Source organism: Choloepus didactylus, chromosome 8 (assembly GCF_015220235.1).
Source record: "Choloepus didactylus isolate mChoDid1 chromosome 8, mChoDid1.pri, whole genome shotgun sequence".
Classification (NCBI taxonomy): domain Eukaryota; kingdom Metazoa; phylum Chordata; class Mammalia; order Pilosa; family Megalonychidae; genus Choloepus; species Choloepus didactylus.
This window is the reverse complement of record NC_051314.1, coordinates 13,579,837-13,604,176: the sequence shown is the minus strand read 5'-3', so window position 1 is coordinate 13,604,176 and position 24,340 is coordinate 13,579,837. Positions and strand designations below refer to the sequence as shown.

Sequence of the window (24,340 nt, the reverse complement as noted above, 5' to 3'; positions counted from 1 at the left end):
AAGACAAATATTGTATGATCTCACTTACATGAGATACCTAGATGACCCAAACTTCGTAGAGACAGATGGTAGTTTACAGGCTACCAAGGGCAGGAGGAGGGAGTTATGGCTTAATGGGTGAGTAGTTTCTGTTTGAGATGATGCAAAAGGAGGGGTCATGGATTCAGTGATAGTAGCACAATATTGTGAAGATAAATAATACTATTGAATTGTATACTTGAATGTGGTTAAAACAGAAAATTTTGTACTCTATATTGGTTACTATGATAAAAAGTTTTTTAAAAGTTGATAAGACAAGTATCATCACAACACATACAATTTTTGCCTGTGGAATGCACAAGGCTTGTCTCCTGCCTCTGACTTGTCCCCATTCTCGTTCTACCTGCCATCTCCATAGAAGGAAAAGTGGAACCGATGATCAGTACCTTGTCACCTTCTCCCACCCCCCACCTTTTGTGTGGGCACATGTACACACAATCACCTCTGCCTCTTCATTGTTTCTCTTTTGCAGTGGCAACCAATGCCCTTTATACTATAAAATGAATAAACAGATGAAAGGACTGCATGAATGAGTTCCTCATTGCAGCCACACAGAGAATAATGACCATTTAAAATAACCTCCTTTCCAAAAAATGCAATGTCATCACACTCTTCTTTCCTCTTAAATACAAACTAGCTTGGGTTATAAGGAGAGCAGTCTACTGAAAGGAAAATGCTAGCATACAAAAATGATAATTTAGAAAATCCAATATTTGCTTCCTTATATTTAAAAATAGATATAAAATAAAATAAATATAAAAAATAAAAACTCAAGCTGATTGTTTACTTTTCCATTTACTGCTAGTTGAGTGCATTGAATCGTATTAAATGAAAGCAAATTTAACTAGAGGCTTATTAGTCATTTAAACCAACAGATAAAATATCAAAATAACTGCAGTTAAAGAGGAATAGTTAAGGTTCTGAAAGGCAAACTCTTGGTTTTACATTTTCAGTCAATACTCAGATATGAGGTTGGAAAAAAAAATAATTTGGTTCTGAGGTTATACCATTTCATTTCTGTAGTGCTCACTAAAAGGAGGAAACAGTGATTCATGGATGAATCCTCTTGCCAAACAGTTTTCAAATATGGGATTGCTGGTGAGTTTTATTTTTCTTATCTGTAATGTGTCCCAACTTTTATGCTAAGTACAAATTTTAAGACCACTGCCACATATAATAAAAATTACAGATTTAGAAACGCTTAAGCAGTGTTCTTGATCTTTTAGATTAAACAATAGTTGTGCATGCTCGCTCACCTGCCCTCTTTCTCTCTCTCTCTCTCTCTCTCTCTCTCTCTCTCTCTCTTTCATCTTCCTTTAATGAAATACTCCGAAGTTTAAAGGTTTGGCTTTAAATTTTTAGTCCTTGTGTCCTTTTCTCTTAGGAGGGTTGGGAGGCACCCTGAGCACTACTGTACCAGTTTTAATACTACGTGTTTTTTAAAAGCAGCAACAACAAAATAACTAGAAAAAACCTGTGCAGCTTAATTATATGGGGAATTCTTGTAGAATTTTAGATTTCTTTATCTCTTGGGAACACTGTGCGGATACCCTGTCTCTGGTTGCTAAAAGACAAATGACTTTTCTTGGCTGCACATTTCAAGATTTGATGATTCGAGAAGTCATGAGAAGTTGTCATCATTTGGCTGCCATTCATAGAATTTGATCCTAGGTTGATTGAAACTTGTGGGAAGGGGTTTATTTCTCTAAGCAGCTGTTGAGTTATTACTCTGTCAATAGATTTACTGAAGCTAATTATATATGAAAATTGAACTTTAAGAATACAGGCATCAAAAGCAATCAAAATTAGTTGTGTTTTTAAAAAAATCAAAACTATTATTAAAATTTTATTATTGTCTTCATTCCAGATTAAGGTTTATTTCAAAAGTACCTTATATAGTGCCAGTAGTAAAATGTGACTCTCCCATAATGCCATGTCTTTTCTGTTCCAAACTGGAAGCTCTCTAATCCACTCTCACCTTTTTCTTTATTTTTCAGAGTCAAACTGAAGATAATCCAAGCAGTAAAATGGATTTGTCTGTAGGTGTGTATCATTCACTGATAGTAGTGTAATATATTGGTGTTAATGGTATCCTCTTAGGTTCCTCTGCTCAGTTTGAGTTGGGATGGGTGCAGTTCAATAGATATTTGTTGAACCCTTGTTCTGAGTAAGGTACTATGTTAAACTCAAATAACTGCAAGAGCCAGAAAAGTAATGTGAATGAGTGATGAGTCCAGGTGCAAGAAAATGGGAAGTGGAGGGCATTAGTGAACTGGAGGGCATATGTGCCGCCTAGAGGAGTCAGCCTTGCTCAGCTCTTAGCAGTTATTGCCATGGAAGAATGCAGGCTCAGCATTGCCAGATCTTCCAGTTTTTCAAGAGAGGGCAAAAATGCAGATAGATATTGAAATTCTGATTTTTAAATATTGAAAACTAATTCAGATTTTTTAAATGCTGTATGGGCCCAAACAAAATATGTCTGCTAAGCCTTGCCAGACACAGCCCTCAGGCTGCCAGCATTGTCTACCCTGGAATATTTCTTTACTGACAGACTCTCCCTTTGCAAGTAGTAAGGATGCAATGCCAGCCCTTAAATTGTGGGATTTTCACAATGATGCTGTTTCTCACCCTGGGGAACTTAAAAGGAATCAAACCAAGAAGAAAATAAAGCCATCCTGGGTAGCAAGGGAAGGTGGTCTCTGATCCTTGATGTTTTTTAATATGAGAATAACTGAAAAATAACTTTCCTGGGGCACTGATCATGATGGTGTACAATAGCAAATTGAAAGAGCTGCAAAAGAAAAATGGGCCTAATGGTTGAATCTGGGAAACTGTATCAGACAGCCTTTCACAGGTGATGTCGACACATCATCTCCTGTGTTCAACTCAGAGTTCTAAATTTTAGGGCAAGAGCTAGTCCTCTTTCATCTTTTTATTCCCCATTTTACTTTTCACAAGCCTGGCCATTTAGCAGATACTAATGTAACAAAAAGAAACAAATTTTCTCACTGTGATATTGGAATTTATGAGCAAAATGGATTCATCAAACACATCAGCAATCAGTATAAATCTTTTTGGCCAGATTTTTGCTAGGCCAGCCCAAAAGACCCATATATCCCAGGGAGGGACAGCATCAGCTGGAACCAACAAGAGCTCTTATGGTCTCTTCCCCAGAGAGCAGAAAGCTCAGTCCCAGCACTCCAGGAAGGATGGTGGGGCAGGTCACTCTTGGTCATTGATTCTTGAAATTTTCACTCTGTTTGTGCTGTTTTCCAGGGAGCCTTCCAGATAAAAAATTTGATGTGGACAAGCGAGCAATGAATCTCGGGGATTTTAATGATATCATGAGGAAGGATCGATCTGGGTTCCGTCCACCTAATTCCAAAGACATGGGAACCACAGATAGTGGGCCTTATTTTGAGAAGGTGAGTTGAACCCTTTTTAAGAATACTAATTTGTGAGAACCACTTTGGTTTCCTTTTGTCTTTTGAAAAATGATGCCCAGAAGAAGCATAGAAGTACTGAATACTGAACTAAATTAATGAGCAGAACACAAATATCACCTACATTTAAGTAGTGACACGAAAGTAGTTAATGACAGTAGATGATTATGTAGATGCTAAAATCATCTGTCTTTGAGTGGGTATTTTGAAGAAGGGCTAAGTTTTGAAAAATTCATCAAAAAAAAAAAAACGTTGGCAGGGGCCCATGGTCTGACTTTTTAAAGTGGGGAAAGTGCAAGCTCAAAATGTGTAGAAAAAATTTTAGAACTTTATTCTGAATTCCTTTTTCTGCCACTCTGCAATTACAAATCAAATTATGGAATTTTGTTAAATACCCTTTGTTTTCTAAGGTTTACCTTTTGGTTTTAAAAAGGTGACCCAAAATTTTCTCTTTTGCTGTTTCTGAAAGATCTTTTGTTTTCTTTTGCCGTTTTCCTAAGGATCTGTTTTTAGTTACAGTGGTATACTTTTCCAGTTCTCAACTAACTGTTTTAAGCAACTAATTTATACCTATTTGTTTTGATATTTAATATTTCTAGTGGAGGAGGTTGTTCCTTGATTCAGCAGTGTCCCTCATGTTCAAACTTAAGTTAAAACCAGAATTTTTAGATTTGGCACAATTTTGACACCATCAGTGCTGGTCTAGACAGCAGCAAATTCACAAGAAGATTGCTCTGGCTTCTGTTTCCACAGTTGCATAGTTAGAGTAATCAATATTAGATATATAAAAATAAAGTGCCTGGCAAATTTTTGTCTTCCTGTAATGTACGGAAAATGTCACTAACTTGAGAGGATGAGAAAAATCTATATCAAAGTGGATGACAGATGGTGTCTCTTGGGCAAAGTACGATGATTATGATCAGATGCGAAATCCATCCACATTTATTGCTGATACACTCTGACTTTGTTTATTCTTAGTGTTTCTCTCTTTTTCCTCCTTGCATTCTGTTGCTTCACTAACCAACACGCATTGTGATTGGCTAACTACTACTACTTTTCAGCTGACTTTGCCTTTCTCCAATCAAGATGGGTGCCTTGGGGATGAGGCTCCCTTCTCCCCTTCTCCCAGCTACAAGCTGTCTCCCTCTGGTTCCACACTACCCAACGTCAGCCTTGGAGCAATCGGCACAGGGCTCAACCCCCAAAACTTCGCTGCTAGACAAGTAAGGAGGCCTCTCAAATTTATAACTGCTTGGCTGTGGCCTCTCCTCAGCCCTGGTCTGCAGTTTATTGCATCATTTGTCTGTCTTGGGAAATTTGTTGATTACTGAATGCACAGAATGATGTTAAGTGTAGGTTTTAGTTCTTTCAGCCCATAGAACCCCATCTTTCTTCATTTTTCTGAGCATGGATTTTATTTTAAATGTTTCTTTTGTCTTCTCGTTTTGGGTCATAAGTTCACATTTAATAATTTAATAACTGACTTAGGAAAATGTTAGAGGTTAAATAGATACCTTTTTATGATCTGGTTTAGCAATATATTTGCCATTTTTAACATTAGGTTGTGTGGCAGGTAATGCTTTTGAGGTCTTTGCAATTTAACAAAACTGCAAGTTCAAAAATAGGAGCAAAACTAGTAAGATTAAGTATCAGAGGGTTACAAAATTTTAAAATCTAGTGTCTTTAAGTTTAAAATATAATAATTACCTGGAGAAAGGTAGTTTTGATATAAAATAATGAAGTTTTGGAAAGAAGAGAGATAATGCTCAAACTTAGCAGTGTTTCATTCGACCTGGAACAGCTCCTTTCCTAGGGCCAGATTTGGCAGTTCTCCAAGGAAGAGTTGTGCAGTGGAAACAAAATTGGCAGGTCTGGTGGGATGAAGCCTCCACGCTTTCCCAGGACTGAGGCTAATGCAGCAGGGTTGTGTCTGTCGCACCACAGTAACTTTCTTATTGTAATTTTTGCAGTGGAAATAAGAAATTTGGAGCCACAGTTCCTTGTGACAATAATTACAAAAATGATTACTTTCTCGGCCGTGGTTTGATGACCACTCATTTGTCTTAATGGCCTTCACCTCAGTATGTCTTGGGAGAATATTTGATTATTATCTATATCCATTCTGTTTTCATATGATGACTTTTACATATAAATTAAAGGATGATATACAACAGCATCTCTTCCCTTAGTCTTCAAGTTGCATATGTTTTCCATATGGTTTCTAATTATTGCCTTAGAACATTTAAACATAAAGGATTATACCATGTCCATGTGTTCAGATTGGTTATCTCTGGATTGGGAGTTCAGGTGACTTTTTGTTTTCTTCTTTATATTTCACTGTTTTTCATGTTTCCGTAAAGGACATGGATATGTGTTACTTACATAAACAGAAAAGAAACAATTATATTATTGTTTGGGGGGGAGGCTCTTTCATTTTGAGTTGAGATACAGAAATGTAAAATAGTCTTAAAACTCTTTTGGTTAATGGTGAGTATAAATATGGGTTCAGGGTCACATAATTATCAAATACTATTAGTACATTAACTTTAGAATACTAGACTAGCACATCTAGGTGCATCAGACTCTAAGAAAAAGACATTCTTCAGTTTTGACCTGTAGTTTGCTCTAAAATCCATAACTAGGTTGATACATATGCTCTATCCAAATATGGTCATGGTTTTTTCAGACTGTTTTCAGAGTTAATATATTTCATAATTTAAAATAAAATAAAAATTATGGTTTTAATTTTCCAAATCACAGAAGATTTCAATAAGTTGGTAATTTCGTTTTTAATTTACACATTTTTCTGAGTTAAATATTACCAATAACTGTGAGGACTTAGATTGTCATAAAAGCCTCAGGTGAAACCATAAAGCTTTGGAAATAGATAAACCAACATTAACATACATACTGTTTCGATTCCATTTTCCTAATTTCTAAATATAATCCGAATAAAATGTCAGGGTCTAAATAATTGCCACTAAAATTGTCACTGTGCAAGATAACTGCATCTGAGCCAAGGAGACAATCAGCTTTTGAGCCAAGATACTATATAAAAATATAGGGAAGGTATTTTTTTTAGTAGATTACTGTTGGCTTACTTATACTCTTATCCATTTGAGATATGAAAGTGTTTTGAATGGTTTTAGAGGCACTTGATAATGAAATCTAAAACCTTAAATGGGGAGCTAGGTATTAATCTATTTACTGGGAATAGGCAAGTAGGGCTAGATTTTACAAAAACTAAAAAAAAAGGGAATCTTTTAAATTCTTGTTATCAACAGAAAGGTTGACATTTAAAATCACCCTCACAAAGCTGTTTTGGACCTGCCGAAACATGGGTTCTGACAAGGACTTTAACTACTAGGAACCCTGCCACTTAAGGACCAATTCATGAATAGTTGATTCCCAATAACATGGTCATTACTTTAATGGTAAAGTAGAAATGAGAAAGATCTTAGCAGAATATTCTTAGTATAATTAATGTTTTCAATTTTCCTGAGGATAATAAGTAACCAACTTCCAACTCCCACATCCTCATAATAATTAGAGCCAAGCCATTGCACCTTGTAGTGACAGTTTGATTAGAAAGGCAGGAGAAGTAGAGATACCAGATTTTCTGGAGTTAAAGGTTTTTTCATGTTTAAATGGTCCTTTGGGAAAACATAAAATTTATGGTGGATCTTTGATTTTCTTTTATGAGATACACTCAGATTTTAGTTGCCATTTCTACTTTATGTTCATAATAATTTTTATTTTAAGTGCTTTTAAGTTCATTAATTTCCCTGTAACTGTCCATCAATCTATTTTGAATCATAAAACCATCAAAATATCTTTAGTGTTCTAGACTGTAATGATACCATTACAGAATTCTTCATTAAAATTACCTTAATCCCCATCCCAGGGAAAAGATGATAGTGGTGGCTTCAATTCAGAGTATACGTATTTGGTGTAAGCAATGGTGCAGCTGTTTTCACTGAGGATGTTTAGTGGGACATTTCCAAGGGTATGAAATTCGTTTTTGCAAATGATGTGCTCATCCTACAGACTAAGGCTTTATCCAGTTGGGGGAATACAAAGAGGTGGGAAGTTATTAAGCTGATGTTGGAAAGACAAGATGGAAAATAACGATAATATGACTTGATTGGTGCTATCAAAGAGTTTTGAAGTTTTTTGAGAGCATAGAGGTGGGTTTAGTTAATTTGAGTGGGAAACATGGAAGGTTTTGGGAAAGACTTGATTTATGAAGATGACTCTGAGCTAGGCCTTGAAGAGGCCAAGTGAAAACGGTGTAGAAAACCTCAGGCAGAGAGAACACAGTGTCATGTTATCAAATACGGTTTCTTCGCTGAAGGACTTTTCTCTTCTGGAAACAAGTCAGAAATGAAGAGCAGTCATAGAGCCCAGAGTCTGATTAGAACAGTCTAGAAATGCCCCAATGAGTTGGTCTTCCAGAAATGAGGTAGTCAGGTTTGCTTTTAACTAGACTGTGATATTTATGTATTTGAATGAGAAGTTACAGGTGAGTAATGTCTGTTTTGACGTCCCTGTAATGACTTTTTACTTTTTCCCGTTTTTATTCAACTGAGCGATTGATTCAGGTTTCCTAATCTAGCAAAGGGGGCTAACCAGATCCAGGATAGGGAAGTGTGTCCAGATCTGGAGTGGGGTCTTTAGGGATCTAGGCTCACAGTCTGATGGCAGTGATTTTATGACTGAATTAACCAGTTCAGAGAAGTAATGTCATAGTGTTGTTTTACAATTACTCAATTTACAATTTACAATTTACTCAATTTACAATTTACTCAAAATGGTTCTCAGATTATAAGATTTGTGAATTAACTTGGTAAAGCCTAATCTTTAAAAGTAGAGTAATTGAAATAAATGTTGATATTGCCTTTGTCTTTAAATCACAAAAAAAAGTTTAGTGCTTATTCTAACATTTGACTAAATTTAACCCTTTTAGTTTATAGAGTGCATCAGACTGCAGGGTTAATGATGACAGGTCCATTATTCGATGTGGATGATTTTTCTGAGTGTTCCAAGATCAGGAACTTCTTAGTTAAAAAATTCTCTGATTCTCTGGAAAACAGTACATAGTTCTTATGTGGGATGGAAAGTCTGAACCAGTTGTTACTTGCATTTCTCTTATGTTAATGAAAAGCCTCACTGTTGCTGTTACGTTTACAGGGTGGCAATCATGGTTTGTTTGGAAATAGCACAGCACAATCGAGAGGTATGCACACACCGGTGCAGCCACTAAATTCTCCCAATCTCCGGGCGCAAGTGCCTCCCCAGTTTATTTCCCCCCAGGTAAGCAATTTTAATTTCCACCATTCAAAATTAAAGGCCCAGCAGGTAGCTATCAGTTGTTAATTGACTGGTTTTGTGAGCATAAAAAGAATAGTAGTTACCAGTCTAAAATGTGAAAAATCCAGGTGCCAGGGATAAAGGTTTTTAAAACAGATTATCAGATCTCATTTTTAAATTGTATCTTGCATACAAGGTAGATGTTCTATGTGTAAAGCATTAAGATTATATTCCTTTTAGATCTCCTAATTATTTTTCCAACACTGTATTTGTAAAATTCATGTAATTTTTATAAGTTCTGATGTGTATCAGCATTCAAAAGTTGGCTGGCCTTGAGGATTCACCATCAGATAAAAGAGGAGAACTGGTTATTTTGAAAAATGTTGAGGGATATGCTAAAACACTTGAGTGGATGCTCTAGGGTGTGGTTTTAGAAGTAATAAAGTGGTAGGGACACCTGATTAAAATCTTACTCAAAGAGCAGCTATGTGTAGGATACAGTGCATTGTATACAAGGGAAACTCTTTAGGTCCATTTATGGATAGGAAATGGGCAAGAAGTTGGCTTGGGGAGAGAGGTGAGAGATTTGTGCCAGCCTACCACCCACTCTTCCTTGTACCTCTTTGTGAGAAATCAGCTCGGAGTAGCAGAGTAAACACGGACATTCCCCTGTAAGGTTTCAGCATGTGGCCTTAGTTCTCCTTAGAAGGTTACTTTAATGACCTAACATTAATAAGAGTTTTCAGTCTGTCTTATCCTTTAAAAGAGGGTAGGGGCACTTGCTAGATCTGACCAGTAGGTTGTAAACAGTTGTTTTTGTTGTTGTTTTGTTTTCTGAAAGGGCTTTTAAGACAGGAACCTAAAATAGTTTTTGAGACCATAATCCGTAGATTTCAATACCTGCCCCACCTCCACTCCCCCTACACGGTTCTGCCTGGGAGGCTGGGACTCTGTCCCTCAGCTTCTCTCTCTTTACCCTTTCCCTCTAAGTTCCAGTCATCCTTCAAGCCCCATTTCATGATACGTCCTCTAGGCAGAGCCATTCCTGATGTCCCCAGCACTCCTCAAGGGCAGCATCTTCTTAACTCTTGGAGCACTTTCCAACATCCCCTGGTTTCAGGCCAACAGTCATTCCGTGGTTTTCAAATGTCTTCCATGCAACAGGTACTGTGTTGGAGATGCCCAGATGAAGAAAACAGCGTCTGTCCTTCACAGCCTCTTGGTGTTGATGAGGCAGGGCAAGGCATGGAGGACAGTAGCAGAACAGTCGGCAAATAATTAGACTACAGTATGGTGACTATTGTATAGAAGTGGCTAGCAGAGTTTGAGGAGTCAGGTGAGGCTTCCCACTTGTGGTGACATTTGAACTGGGTGTGGAAAAATGAGTCAGAGCTTGCTGGGCACAGCCAGATCAAAGGTGCCTTCTTGGCAGCAAGAACAGCGTATGCAAGAGGCAGTGATGTCTGGATCGCCATGGCATGTTTGAGGAAATGCAGTTAGTTTGAATAATTAAATTTGATCCTGTGGAAGCATATGTATGCTTTCTAGAGTGTAATGGAAAGAAACTAGGCAGGAAGTTTGGGACCAGGTTTGGAAGAGCTTTGTCTTACCAAGGAGTTTAGTCTTTGTCCTACAGGCCTGTGCTTGTGAATATGATCAATGACCATTATCTGAGATGCTAGTTAAAAATGTGGTTCCTGGTCATCCCCAAGTGATTATTAGATGCACCATGAAGTTTGGGTAGTACTGCTATATAGATAATAGAGCATCAGGCAAGATTTTTCAGTTGAGCACTGATACAGGAAAATTTATGTTTTAGAAAAATAACACTGACAGTAATATAGAGGGCGTGGTTGAGAAGAACTACCAGAGCAAAGGAGACCAATTAGGAGGCTAGTACGTAGTCCAGGTAAGGCAGTGCAGTGGGAATTAAAACCTTATTTTGAAGGTCACTGATGATCTTTGCATGGCCAAATATAGTGGTTTGTTCTCCATTCTCATCTCATTTGATGTATCAGCAGCATTTGACACAGTTGATCACATGAACCTCTTCTCACTATCTACAGCCATTGCCAGGCCATCTCACCCAGTGAGGTGACTTTAAATACTGATAGTTCCAGAACTGTGTGTGCAGCCCAAACCTCTCACTCCACAGATCTCTTCTTGGATGCCTAATAGGCATGCTAAGTTGACATGTCCAAAGCTGATCTTCTGATTTCACCCCATGCACTCCTCCAGAAATAGCCTCCTCCTCCCATTCTTGTAAATACTCAGGCCACAGCCCTCGGAGCCCTTTGTCATTACTCTCACATTCAGTCCAGCCACAAATCCTCCCTCTAAAGTTGATCCAGAATCAGACCATTTCTCACCACCTCCATTAATACCACCCTGGCCAAGCCACCACCATTCCTCTCCTAGATTATTGCAATGGTCCTGTGACTGGTCTTTTCCCTGCTTTATTCAACAATTTCCTGTTCTCTACCCAGAGGTTGGACCAATCCTTGGAAACTGTGCTGTCCAGTGTGGTGGCACATGTGGCTATTGAGCACTTGAAATGTGGCTGATGCAACTGGTGAATGGAATTTGTACTTATACTTAATTTTAATTAACGCAAATGTAAAAAGCCACACGTGGTTAGTGACTGCCATATTGATTTGCGCAGTATAGAACATTTCTGTCATCACAGAAAGTTCCATTGGACAGAACTGTCTAAACCATAAGCTAGATCATGTTACTTCTTTACTTGGAACCCTCTCGTGGTGGCTCGCTCTCTCACTGAGAATACAAATTAGTCTTCACTGGCCTCTGAGGCTTTTTGTGACCCTCCTGCTCCTGCCCCACCCTGCCCCATACGCTATACTCCACCCATTCGTTCAGGCCCTAGGATGTCTTCCAGACTGCTGCATGGCTCAATCCTTATTTCCTTCAGCTCTCTGTTTCAGGGCTCCTTTATCAGAGAGGCTTTCCCAGGCCCAGCTGTGTAAAACACACCACTGCCGCCACCACCAACACCATTGCTCTCTACCCTCTCATCCTGCTTTATATTTCCTGTGTTCCTATGTAATAAGCTTCCCAGTGGCAGAGGCTGCGTCTGCTTTGTTCACTGCTGGATCCTGAGCACTTAGAACTATGCATGGCGTATGTTATGAGCTCAATAAATACATGTTGTGTCATTTCTGCATGATTTAGAAAGTGCAGTTGTTAGGAAAGTGGAGTTAAATTAGTCTTGAGACTTAGGTGCCACAAATCTGTCTTTATGCCAAAACTCTTATCTATTCTACTTGAAAAAGAAAAGTACTTGTGTACCCCTACATTTTTGAAATTTGCTTGTATAGCAAAATTCAGTTAACATCTATCTAACGTATAATAGGGGCAGAATATTAAACAGTGGAATCTTCCATTGTTTCCCTATTTCTAGATTTAAAAAAACAAAGCTGTTGGTAGCTCAATTAAAAAAATAATAATAAAGACACTATAATAACCACAATGAAAGTTTGAATACTGGAGAGAAAATTCTTCTAGAAGCTCCCCACCAAGATAGAACCCATGTCCCATTCAGACTTTTCCATGTACAGGCTTGTTTTTCACATAATTGCAGTCATGGTAACCATGTCCTGCTGTTTTTCTCCATTACGACATAGTCTTCATGTTGATTCTTCTTAATGATGGCGTAAGGTAGACTTACCTTGATTTACTTAAACATTTCCCCCCATTACTGGATATTAAGCTGTTTCTGATATTCCTCTGTAATAATTAATGCTTCAGAAAAATTCTTATACATAAATCTTTGCCCACATTATTTCTAAATTTAGATTCCCAAAATGAAATTTCTGGGTCAAAGCATATGATCATTTAAAAATAATATAAATAATTAAAATATTATCAAATTTTACATCCATTTTAGCCACTTTATAGGGCAGAGTATTTCATGTAAACATAGAAATAAGATATTGAAACTTACCTTTAAGATTTATTTACAGATATTCTAGGCTTTGGGTGTCTTCAGTTTGCCTTTTTCTCCTATTGCTGAAATACACAGAAAGTAACACTTTCCTACAGGCTTTTGTCTTGCTTTTAAATTCGTGTCATTTTGCACCTGCAGTGCTTAGTTAAATGCTATATTGACTCCAACAGGAGCATCACTTTCTCCAACCCAGCTGGAGATTGAAGGGCTTTTAAGCCAGAATAATTAACTCTCTGCCACAGGAAATGTGCAGACCTGCACTTTAATTACTCTGCATCCCAGGTATGAACAGCTGTTTGCCAGGAGCCTAGTTGTGCTTCTCTCTGATCCTTTTTATTCATTGGAGAAAGGCAGTACATCTGCAATCTGAAGAATGGAGAAGTTGAGCAAGGCTTAGAGAGGAAGTCCTCATAAGTGTAAACTATATTATAGTCTTTGTGATTGTCAATTTATGGGGCATATTGGATGCTAGCATGTAAATGTAAGTTTAAATGTAAGCCTTGTGTCAGCATTCCTTTCCTTTTCTTCATATTCTTGCTATATTTATCTGTCTGTCCATATATCCTGAAAACCGTATGTTATTTCTTTTTGTCAGTTCTTCCCCTTTATGTAATGAAATCATACAGTGTATAGCCTTCTCTAACTTTTTTTTAACTTGACATTGTTCCTGAGATTTTCCTGGGTTGATTTGGGCAGTTGTGGTTCATATGTTCATATTGTATGACTATACTGTAATTTATTTGCTTGTTCTACTCTTGATGGACATTACCAGATTTTTGCTCTTAGCAGCAGTGCTCATCTCCTAAGACATCTTGTCTCCTAGGATGAGTTTCTCAAGTGTACTGCTGGGCCATGAGCTTATTTTCTTTTACTTTAAATGGTGGTTTATTTAGCTAAGCTTGAGTAGTAGGAAGGCTAAAAGAATAATGCGCTCTTGTTGAGGGATGGGGTACATTCTCAACATGAAAGAGAAATGGTTGATCCTGAGATCAGCTGACTTGTTAGTAGAGCTTTTTTAACTAAACAAAAAAGAGATATACAAGCACAGACAACAGCCATTCATTTGGGAGGCAAAATAAACAGAGGGCATTTCCAGTGAATCATAGAAAAAAACTGTGGAAAGGAGGCTGGAAACAATGTGGATAGCCCAGAGCAGCACTGTCCAACAAAAATATAACACAAGCCACATAATGTGATTTTAAATTTCCTAGTACATTAAAAGAAGTAAAAGGGAACAGATAAAATTAGTTTTAATAATGTATATTCTTTAACCCAATATATTCCAAATATTAACATTCCAACATGTAATCGATATTTTTAAATGATTAATAAAATTTTTACTTTCTTTTTTTTAATACTGAGTCTTTGAAATCTGGTGTGTATTTTACACTTACAGCACATTGCAATACAGGCTAGCCAAGTTTCAGATGCTCACTAGGCACATGAAGCTAGTAGTTTAACAGACAGCCAGTGGTTTTGGCCAGCACGGACCTAGAGCATAGTTACTAAGTCAAACACGTTTAAGATTTGCACTGAAGAATTTCATGGGTCATTGAGGTGTGGTGAGCTAATACTGGTTTGGAATACGGTATAGAAAGTGTGGGATATATCTTTTAATACTATACCCCTCCCTAACCTCCTCCATTCCTGCTATGATGGAATTAGAACCATTATATCAGAGGCGATGAGTTAAGTTATGCTGATGAGCATTTGGGTGAACTCAGAGGTGAAGAGGAGTTATATTGCAGGAAATTGTGGAGAGACAAAACACGTGGATACTCACTTTGTGGTCACATCTGGAAGGAGTCTAACGGTTAAAACAGGAAATCAAACAAGGTTTTTAATTGGTTGGTAACACTTAGCGTAGAGAGGAAGCAGCTGGGAGAACTATTACTTTAATCCAAAGTACTTTCCAAATGGATAGAATTGATAGTGAAATGAAATGGGATCTTGGAAGCAAATGAGTTTGTGAGCCAAGTATAGGAAATCTGAACTTAGAGGTTTCTACTAGAAAATGTCAGAGAAATGGATAGACATATGTTCTTGAGAATGTGGCAGAGATGGTGGCTCAAAAGTATTAGGAAACTGAGAAATTTAAGTATGACACTAAAGAAAGATAAAAGGGAAGTATCAAAGGGGGAGACTTTCTGATTAATTCAATTTTTAAAGAGACATTTTCCAAAGATTGAAAACAAGGATAGCTATAAGAGTAACACTGGCATTAAAGAGGTTTTTCTTAGGAACATTATAACACAAAAGAAGCTGAGCCTTGGAAAAAAGTAGGCAGGTTTAAAGAGCCTTTCAAGTTCTGTTTGGTGCAATATGGCAACTGGGAAAGGAATCACCACTTAGGACTAATTGTATAATGTTGACTGATTGCAAAGTGGAAGAAAATTTTTACTACTTGTCCTCTAAGTTAAGAAGGATGTTCAAACCGAAAGGGCTAGGGCAAATTGAATCCTACAGCAGAGAAAGAATTTGCAAAAAGAATTGCCAAGTCCTCTTTGTGATTTTGAGACTTATTAGGGGTTCTTCTGTGCCCAAAGGAAGCCCAAATATTCCCTTTGCTACTAATAAAACTGATACTGGAGTATGTGACTTGCCTCAGGCAAGTGAGCTTCCTAATAATTCTAAAATCACCCCACCCTGCCCCCAGACCTGGAATGAGGTGGTCCTCCCTTCAGTTCTCTGCCAAGGAGAGGAGAGAGGGCTGCGGTGTTGTGCTGATGATGGAGTCCCCCTGAGCAAAGCCTCAGATCAGAAATGGGGGAGAAGCACCTCCCTCCCCACAAGGAAGTGAGGAGAATGGGGGAAACGTTCAAACAATGGGTTAAAAGGAGAAATAAATAAAGTGGCCTAAGACTGGTGATCTTGGCAAAATTCTAGACTACATTATCACAGAGATGGCTTTTGAGTACCTACACAGGAATCAGTAATCATAGTTTGCTAACAGGTTTTGACTTAACTCATTTCCTTCATTGTTCGGTTAAAATATAGTCGATATAGTCATTGTATCTCTACTTGAACAGGCCATTTGATAAGCTGTCTCATTGTTTTGGATGAAATGGAAGAAAAAAATAGAGGCCAAATGCTAAAAAGTTTTCATGGATTAGTAAATGGTTAACTATTTCTGAGTTCCAAACCCTCAATTTCAGGTTGGAGAGAAGTTTTTAGTGGGATGCATTGCTGCTAGATTATCCCAGCTCCATCAAGTTTGACATTCCTTCAATGACCAGATGACAGAACACAAACTGGGAATAAATGGAATAGGGTTGAAGAGAACCTGGACTCTGAGAGCCCCACATTCAGAGCGTTGGGTACCATGCTGTCCAGATGTGGCTTGGGCCCAACAGGATGGGAGGGTGAATGGACTGACTCTTGAGTTAAAATATTAAAAATAAATTAAAATTTAAAACCAGCTGCTTACATATTAACATTTAGAGATGAGGAAAATGAGGCAGTCAGAAAAGTGAATAAGTAACTTCCCTTGGTTCACACAGCTTAGAAATGGCAGATCAGGGGTACAAGCCCAGGGAGTCTGACTAGCACTGAACAGCTAGCTTCTTGCTGCTCATGGGGGAGAAATTTGTTTGGGGGCCAAGGGGATCCACTGGGTTCAGTGGATGAAAGTATAGGGAAACTCATTTCAAGTCAGTTAAAAAATCTTATGAGCAGTCCAAAGATGGTAGAGCATTGTTTCTCTGTCACTTACAGGTCCTCTAGCATAGCCTAGCTCACTTGTGAAAATCAAAGAGAAGGAATGGGAGCTCTGACTGCACCCCTGGCCAGTTGACCCTCCAGGCTCTTTTGCACTGGGAGCCTGCACCTCTGTGAGGGAGTAGAATGAGGAGTCATGAGTTGAAATGCCGTGTCTTTTATTTACAAGTTGATATATACCTAGAAAAAGATATGTGCATGTATTTATCACCTACATAGCAGAAGTACGATCTTTTAAACATTTATTTATTAGCTTTATGCAGTTTGGTATATTGTTTTATGGTGTATTTCCAGTAGTAACTTCTCAGTTAAACAAAAACCATATTTGCACACAATTTTTTTTCCTTGCAGATGTTTTCCTGATTGTAAATTTCATAGTTTTTATTGTAGAAAAATTAGAAAGTTTTAGAATAAAAAGCTCATTTCATCTCACTGCTCAGAGATAACCATTGTTAATACTTTGATTTATTTCCCCCAGTCGTATACTTATCATAAATATTTTTCGAAGTAAAAGTTGACAACACTTGCTTTAGACCTATCAAGATTCTTTTCACAGAAAAATAATTGTTTTATTTTGATGCTTTTGATGCATTCTGAAAACTCCTTTTTTTGAGCTAGGTTTCTGCCTCAGTGCTCAAGCAGTTTCCCAACAGTGGCCTGAGTCCAGGTCTTTTCAATGTGGGGCCCCAGTTATCGCCTCAACAAATTGCCATGCTGAGCCAGCTTCCACAAATTCCCCAGTTTCAGTTGGTAAGTGGCAGATCATCCTCTTATAGCTAAAAAAGTTTATTTGTGTGTTTTTTGCTTCATTTATCTTTGTCAGTTTTTGTATGCAAAATATTGAGTATGTTTAAGTGTTAATATATCAGCCCAGCTGGAGATAGATATAACCCATAGACCAGGAATTTGGTGATAAATTCCTCATTGGAACTTTTGATGTAGTGACCCATATTTAATTCACAGACCCTTTCAGTATTCTCAGGAAGTCAACTTCAAGCACCATTTGGCCCTCTCTCTTTTCTTGTTTTGTAGGCATGTCAGCTTCTCTTGCAGCAGCAGCAACAGCAGCAGTTGTTGCAGAACCAGAGAAAGATTTCTCAAGCCATGCGCCAGCAGCAAGAGCAGCAGGTCTGTGCTTTTTTAAGTCAGTTGTAGGTGTAGGATTGGAAGGGTCCCTCTGGAATAATCTTTGTGAGGCGTGCATCTCAATGTAACCTCTTAGATAGCAAAAAAGAATCTCACATAACCTTTTTCTGTAGAGCTCAGGATATTTGCTTATTGTTTGTCTGTTTTTCCTCGGGACCCCTCCTTGGGCGGGCCTCCCTACCTGCAGATTGCTCGGATGGTGAGTGCACTCCAGCAGCAGCAGCAGCAGCAGCAGCAGCAGCAGAGACAGCCGAGCATGAAGCATTCACCCTCCCATCCTGTTGGGCCCAAGCCACATCTGGACAGCATGGTACCCAACGCTCTGAATGTGGGGCTCTCAGACCTTCAGACCAAAGGGCCAATACCTGGATATGGTTCTGGTAAGTTGTTAGTGACGAAAACTTCTGTTGTTTTGTTTTTAATCTGCGCATCATATTCTATACCTCTAGGGGTTGGATGTAAATTAGTCTTAGTTTTTACAGCAGTCATACAAGGTAGGTAGATATTCTTAAACTTGGTTTTATAGATGATAAATCTGAGGCTCATGGAGTTGCGAAGACTTTCCGAAGCTCACCACACGACTAGTAAATAGCAGAGACAGGGCTCCAACCTCTCAGCCACCTCTCTGCAGCCTCTCTGGCTCCAAAGCAGTCTTTCACTACAACCTGCTTATGAATGGCAGGCTGCTCCCTTCAGGAATTTTTAAGAGTCAATTTAAATGTTTGTACATGCTGTGCGTGCCACACATGTCTGAGGTTATGATCTACTAAAATAGATACAAGTTGAAAAGTTTAGCTCTATTGAAAAGATTGCCTTCTCTTGAAAAAAGTGAGGAATTAAAATTATAGGGCAAACTGTTACAATTCATCTGATATTAGTATTACTTGGATTTAAATAGAATTAACAGAAGTAAGGTGATTATACTTTTGACATTCATCAAGAATTTTTGGCAGGCAGATCATACATCGCTCTTTCAGAGCTGGGGAACATGTTTTAGGCAGAATTCAATCCTTGAGGGCAATAGTGATTTAACAATAATTCAAAAATTAAAAAAGGTGCCATGGCAGTGGGTTTCTTCTGAAACTGGAAAACATTTAGATTTTAGTAAATAAGATACTGTTCTGTGCAAACTCAGAAACAAGAGTTGGGGGAGAACGGAAGTCCGTGCTCCTAGGTGACAAAATAGGCCCTGCCCTCTTGGCTCTGGTTGACTGGTCTTCTACCTGGGCACCCACATGCAGGACAAGCAGAGACTTCCCAGAGTCCATGATCCTCAATAGTTTTAAGGAAATTAATTTATGAAAGTGTATTCTTTCTTACAAATGATCTGTCTGAGAACTGACTTATATTCAAATAGCCTTTTTTCTACTTGATACAAATGAATGCAAAATTCCACATGCCTACCTCTTCCTGTGGTAGGAAGCTTGGCATAAGAATTTGGATATTTTGACATGTGTTGAGTTGTTCTGAATTTCCACACAGAATTGCCTCTGCATCCTCGTTTGTCAAAGAACACGTAGTTCTTGAGAAAAAGAACTTTTAACTGGTCAGCACAAAGCAAAGAGCATCTGAAAGCTGAAATGGTCCCTTTCACATCTTCAAACTCAAGCAGTTCTTTTCAGCTCTTCTTAGTACTCACCTCTAGGATATGTCATGGCTGGAAAGAAATACCTTTTGTCAAATAGCTCAAGCACTATAGGATAGTGACACTGATTCTTTTAATTACACGAACATTTTCAGAAAGCAACAGGTAAAGCCTGTGGAAAAACATTTATATAATTCTTTTTAGGCTGGGTATGTGTTAGCAATTAGGTGTTAAAAACCTAAAATCATATGATGTATTACTCCAGTGATAGTTGGCACTTAGAAAACGTTTACTATTTCCTGCCTCCTTTTAAAAAGTAAATTGATATGTTGGCCATGAATCTATTAGTTTTTAGCAGCATATTCCTTTATCATTTATTAAATACATAGAAACATTTTTATCATGATGTCTTGTTGGTTTGGTGTTATTTATGATTGTTGTACTTGGTTCTTAATTAGTCCCAAAGGCTGAAGGATCAGAGTTCAATATAGACATATATCACCTTTACTGGTAAAATTTCATGTTTTTTATCATACTCCTGTTTCATAAATAACTTGAAGCTTTAGTTATGTGTTATATTATTCCAAACTAAATAAGGATAAATGCGTCTGGCTTATTAATTTTTTTATGTTTTAAAACTTACTAAACCATTGACAAATTAAATATATTTGGTCTTTATCACTTTAATTGTGGCCTAACTACTTATAATATGCCTTAAATGATGCTTTTTAAAATCTATTTCTTGAAGTACAATTTTCTTTAATTCACATTACCACGTTTAATTTGAATTGAAAAATAAAGTTTGAAACTTAAAGTCTCAGTTGGCTAATTCTTTAATGAGCTAAATATGCAGCCCTAAGAATTTGATGAAAATGTGCTTAAAATGTGTGAAGATATATTTTAAGTTTTTCCAAAAAACTCATTTGGCAAAATGCAGTAAAATGAACACTATTTCAGTGTTCCTAACACTGAGTATATAAATCTAAAAAAAGATATCTCTAGATGAAAGAGTAGCAAGAATAGTGAAAAATTTCTTAATGTTTCTTAATAAAGCCTCTGTTAGTATATGTATTCCCAAAATTAGAAAATTTAATGACTCTTAGAACTGCTTAACTAATCCTCTTATAAATCAGATGTTTTCTAATTCTCTGCTTACAGCAAAATGGAAAACAGACCTAATTGAGTTGTCGGGTGATAACGAATTGTGTAAAACCTATGTCTAGTATCTATGTGATATGTTTGGGGAAGCGCAGATACCTAAAAAAGAATTCAAAGAATTAAGTGATATAAATGTTATTTATGTGGAAAATATATTTGAGCACTTTGTAAAAATAACATAGTGCTGTGTTGTAGGTGATTTTGGTTGAAAGGGGTTGTTGAGAGTCATGTATGTCACTGACTAACACTAAAATTTAAATCAGTACTTGTATGAACTGGTACAAAGTATGACACTGATACATAGAGTTAATAATAGAGTGGTATGTGGGGGGAAATGCTTATTGCAAGCTACAGACTATAGTTAACAGTAATACCTTACAATTCTTTCATCAAGAGTAACTGGTGTACCACACCCATATTGAGAGGCAATAATAGGGGGAGATAGGAGATATGGGGTGTTTTGGGTTTTCTTTTTTTGTGTCTATCTGATATTTTTCTTTTTGGAGTAATAAAAATGGTTTAAAAGTGAGTATGATGATGACTGCACAAATAAGTGATGATACTGTGAGATACTGACTATATGATTTGGATGGAATATATGATAAATGCATGTATCTATAAAACCTGAAAAAATAAAAACACAAAACATGTAGGAATAGAGCCAAGTGAACTCTGTCTTATTCTGGTAGTGTCATAGTCTTAAATGGCTATCTGAACTCATTGAGGAATAGTCACTTGTCTCAATAAAAAGTGCATTTTCAAATGAAAATTTCGCATTTTATGTTTAAAAATTCATCCGAATTTGTAATATATTTATGTGTGTGGTATACCCAGTCAGAAATGGAGTTGTGCCTATTGGAGATAATAAAATTGGCAGAACAGTGCCTTGAGACTATACTAGGGTTATGATTGTGTCAATATCCTGTGTGCATGTAGGCATGGTTTAGAACTGCTGTGTTGGGATGGGTGATTTCCATTATTTATAATGATTGTGAAAGCAATAGTGTGGTGTGTTTTTTTTCCTACAAAAGAAATGTGCAGTGGAATATAAAGAGAACTACAGACAAAGGGAGTGAAAGAATGATCAATTTTAAGGACAGATTAATTTTCACGTGTTTCTTCAGGGAGGAAGACACTGAACTGTATGTTGAACCAAGTGGTAGTAACGAAAAGACGATGAATTAGCATGTTTAGAGGCAGTGGAAAGTATTTCTGGTGTGGATAGATAAGGTAGGCCAGGGTTGAATTGCAAGGATAAGATAGATTAAAGGGGATATACTGGTGAAATGAGCCCCAGGGAAGGCAAGGGACATGTCTAATCTATATTTGTACCTCAGCTCCTAACATGGAGCCTGACACAGATGAGGTACTTGAAAAAATATTCATTGACCTGAACTATGTGGTTTGATTTGATATAAAGTTATGTCTCTGTGATCTGGCAAATGGAGCCAGTTGGTGGACTGAAGAAGTTTGGTTTTGATAAAGTAGAAAGTGCATAAAGCTAGTATTTTCCTCCTTTAGGTATGGTAACTCATAAATAGCCCAGCGCTCCCCTCTACCGTTTGTTATTGCAGCCACTGGAGCACAGTGCCCCAGAATTCTTTTCATCAAGATGTGTTGAGCACATGCAGTATCCTACTATCACGCTGTTTACTAAGTAAGAAAACTGACAGCAGAAGAAAGACACAGGAGAGTTAGGTGCAACCTTGCGTTAATTTGTCCTCTCACAGTTTTGGGTTCATAGAATGAACCTTACAAGGCAGTTTCATTTTCTTTTCTCCCTCTCATACCCTTCAATTTTTTTTTTTCCGTACCCAAACCTTGTCATTTAGTTACACTGCTGCATAGTGTGGTGGCACATGATCTCCAGGTTTATAATGAGAAAAACACCTACTTTACTTTTTTTAAGTAGGTGGAACTACTTAAACTCTTCCCTTTCCTAAGATTTACAACTCTTAATTTTCTGCACTTCATGTGTCACAAAATAAATCTAAGCAGCTGAAATTAAATAACATTAATTCACTATGAATTTTACGGAAATTTTTGAGCAGTTTTAAAGAAAATTAATGTGTAAGGAAATATTCCTTACCTTCTTACTAATCCTTAAAATTTTCTTTTTAATCTTATCGAGAATCCTAGGTTATTTTCAAAAGCTCTTTCAAATGCTTATGGAACTGAACTTTCCGGTGGCCTGGAATCCAAGCATCCTGGGCTGCTTTTTTCCATCAAAGGCAGAGCTCTAATTTGCCCAAGGAGCAACTTGCTTAGGCCATTAACACATATTCAGAGAAAGTCCTTGTTCCTTTCCAACCTCCCTGTCCTCCAATCTCATTTCATTTCAGCTATATAGGGAAAAAGAAGAAAATGGCTTAAACCTTTCTTTTTATTATTTTTAATTTTTTTCTCCTTTTAAAAGATCATCTAATTTGAAATATTTCCATCTTTTCCTAAAGATTTCTGCCCCACCTCCTCCCACCTCCAAGCAATCTCTTAGACTAGTAAATTCAGTTATAAACAACATAAAAACATGGTGTTCTTTATATAAATAGCAACAGTTTAAAATGGGTCAAGAAGGGTTTGGACTAGATTTGAACTTCATTGATTATGCATTTATAAAACTATCCAGGCAATTAGAGGAGAAAGCGTGACTTGGGCTGTCAGCGGGATATGGATAAATGGAAGTTGAGAGCCAATAGGTGTCAGTGGTGGAGGAGCGAACAGGATCTCCAGATGCTGAGAGGGCAGAGTGGGTGCAGTGTGGAGGCTGGTCTGGCTGGAGTTGCATATTTTCTTGGGTAGGCATGGATTGGCTTTGGGTTCCTGCAGGCCCCCTGAGCTTTGGAATGGTGGGAACCCTGCCTGCACTTTTGCTGTCAGTGCTGCATTTACCGTGGCTCCTTCTCATTTTTCTGCAGTTATGCATTGTTCTTTCCGTCTCTGTTTCATTTGTTTATTTTAGTCCTTATTTTTACATTTTTTTGAGAGGCAGTTTGAGGAAGTGTTACATACATGCTGACCCAAAATGGGTGGTGGACCCTGCAAGGCGGCACTGACAAGCCTCTTGTATGTCGTTTTCACCCATCAAGCCTGTGCAGTGAAACAGATCACCCACCAGACTCGTACCTGTGGGCTCATGGCAAAGTAAACCTTGAACCTCTGACTGCCTATTCATGCTTTCATATCTTCCTCATTGCATGAACACTTCTTTCAAATTCATCTCTCGGATTCCACCCTGACCCCCTTCTAGCCCATTCTCACACTGCCAGTTCTTTTTCTAAAACACAAACGTAGTTACTGCTGTTTCTCTTACTTAAAAATTTCTTTTTCTCCTGCCTCACAGAAGAAAGGTCCACAGTCTTTGGCCTGATACATAAGGACCCTACATGACATGACTCTTCCTTTGCCCCCTGTCTCTTGCCACTCTCCACCTCGCTTCATCCCATTGTTAACTAAACACTAGAATCATATTGAACTTCTGCAACGTTCCCTAAACACTCTTGATTGTCATGAGTTGAGTCAGAGCTTCTGTACTTTGTTTCCTTTAGTTGCTCAAATACCTATCCTTAGCATGTAGATCAAATGTCCCTTCTTCTGTGAAACTTCTTTCATTCCCCAGATACCCTTACCATAACCCATGAGCTGCTGTTAAATCATATTGGCATGATTTGTGGACATCTCCATCTGAGTTGGAGAATCCCTGGTCGCAGCATACTGTCCAGCACAAATGTTAGCTGCATGAATAAGTGAATGCATGACTGTTCTGGGATAGTCTTGAATGACAGTCATACACTTTTCATACTGTAACAGAGTCATCACTTTTTTAGCAAGCAAGAGCCATGAGCTGAATTTTTAATCAAAATATCTGTTCTGAGTGGGTTAAACTTTCTGTGACTCAGTCTTGGAGCGATAAATGAAGGCATTCCTGGGTTCAGTCTTGGAGTGCTTGATTACTAATACTCAAAATTTACAGAAAGATAA

The 24,340-nt window shown here is 37.7% G+C and overlaps 1 protein-coding gene across 5 annotated transcripts in view; it reads left to right on the top strand.

The window, feature by feature from the left end:
• The window catches only part of TNRC6B (trinucleotide repeat containing adaptor 6B), a 315,110-nt gene that overhangs the window by 278,910 nt on the left and 11,860 nt on the right, over window positions 1–24,340 (top strand). For 4 of the 5 annotated variants that reach the window (XM_037846115.1, XM_037846116.1, XM_037846114.1 and 1 more), the window contains 7 exons: window positions 1,063–1,137; window positions 2,037–2,082; window positions 3,316–3,464; window positions 8,673–8,795; window positions 17,092–17,223; window positions 17,506–17,601; window positions 17,807–17,999. In XM_037846115.1, coding sequence (XP_037702043.1) covers window positions 1,063–1,137; window positions 2,037–2,082; window positions 3,316–3,464; window positions 8,673–8,795; window positions 17,092–17,223; window positions 17,506–17,601; window positions 17,807–17,999 — 814 coding nt within the window. Of the gene's footprint in view, window positions 1–1,062; window positions 1,138–2,036; window positions 2,083–3,315; window positions 3,465–4,543; window positions 4,706–8,672; window positions 8,796–17,091; window positions 17,224–17,505; window positions 17,602–17,806; window positions 18,000–24,340 lie in introns of all 5 variants that reach the window. The other variant, XM_037846118.1, reaches the window with a different exon arrangement.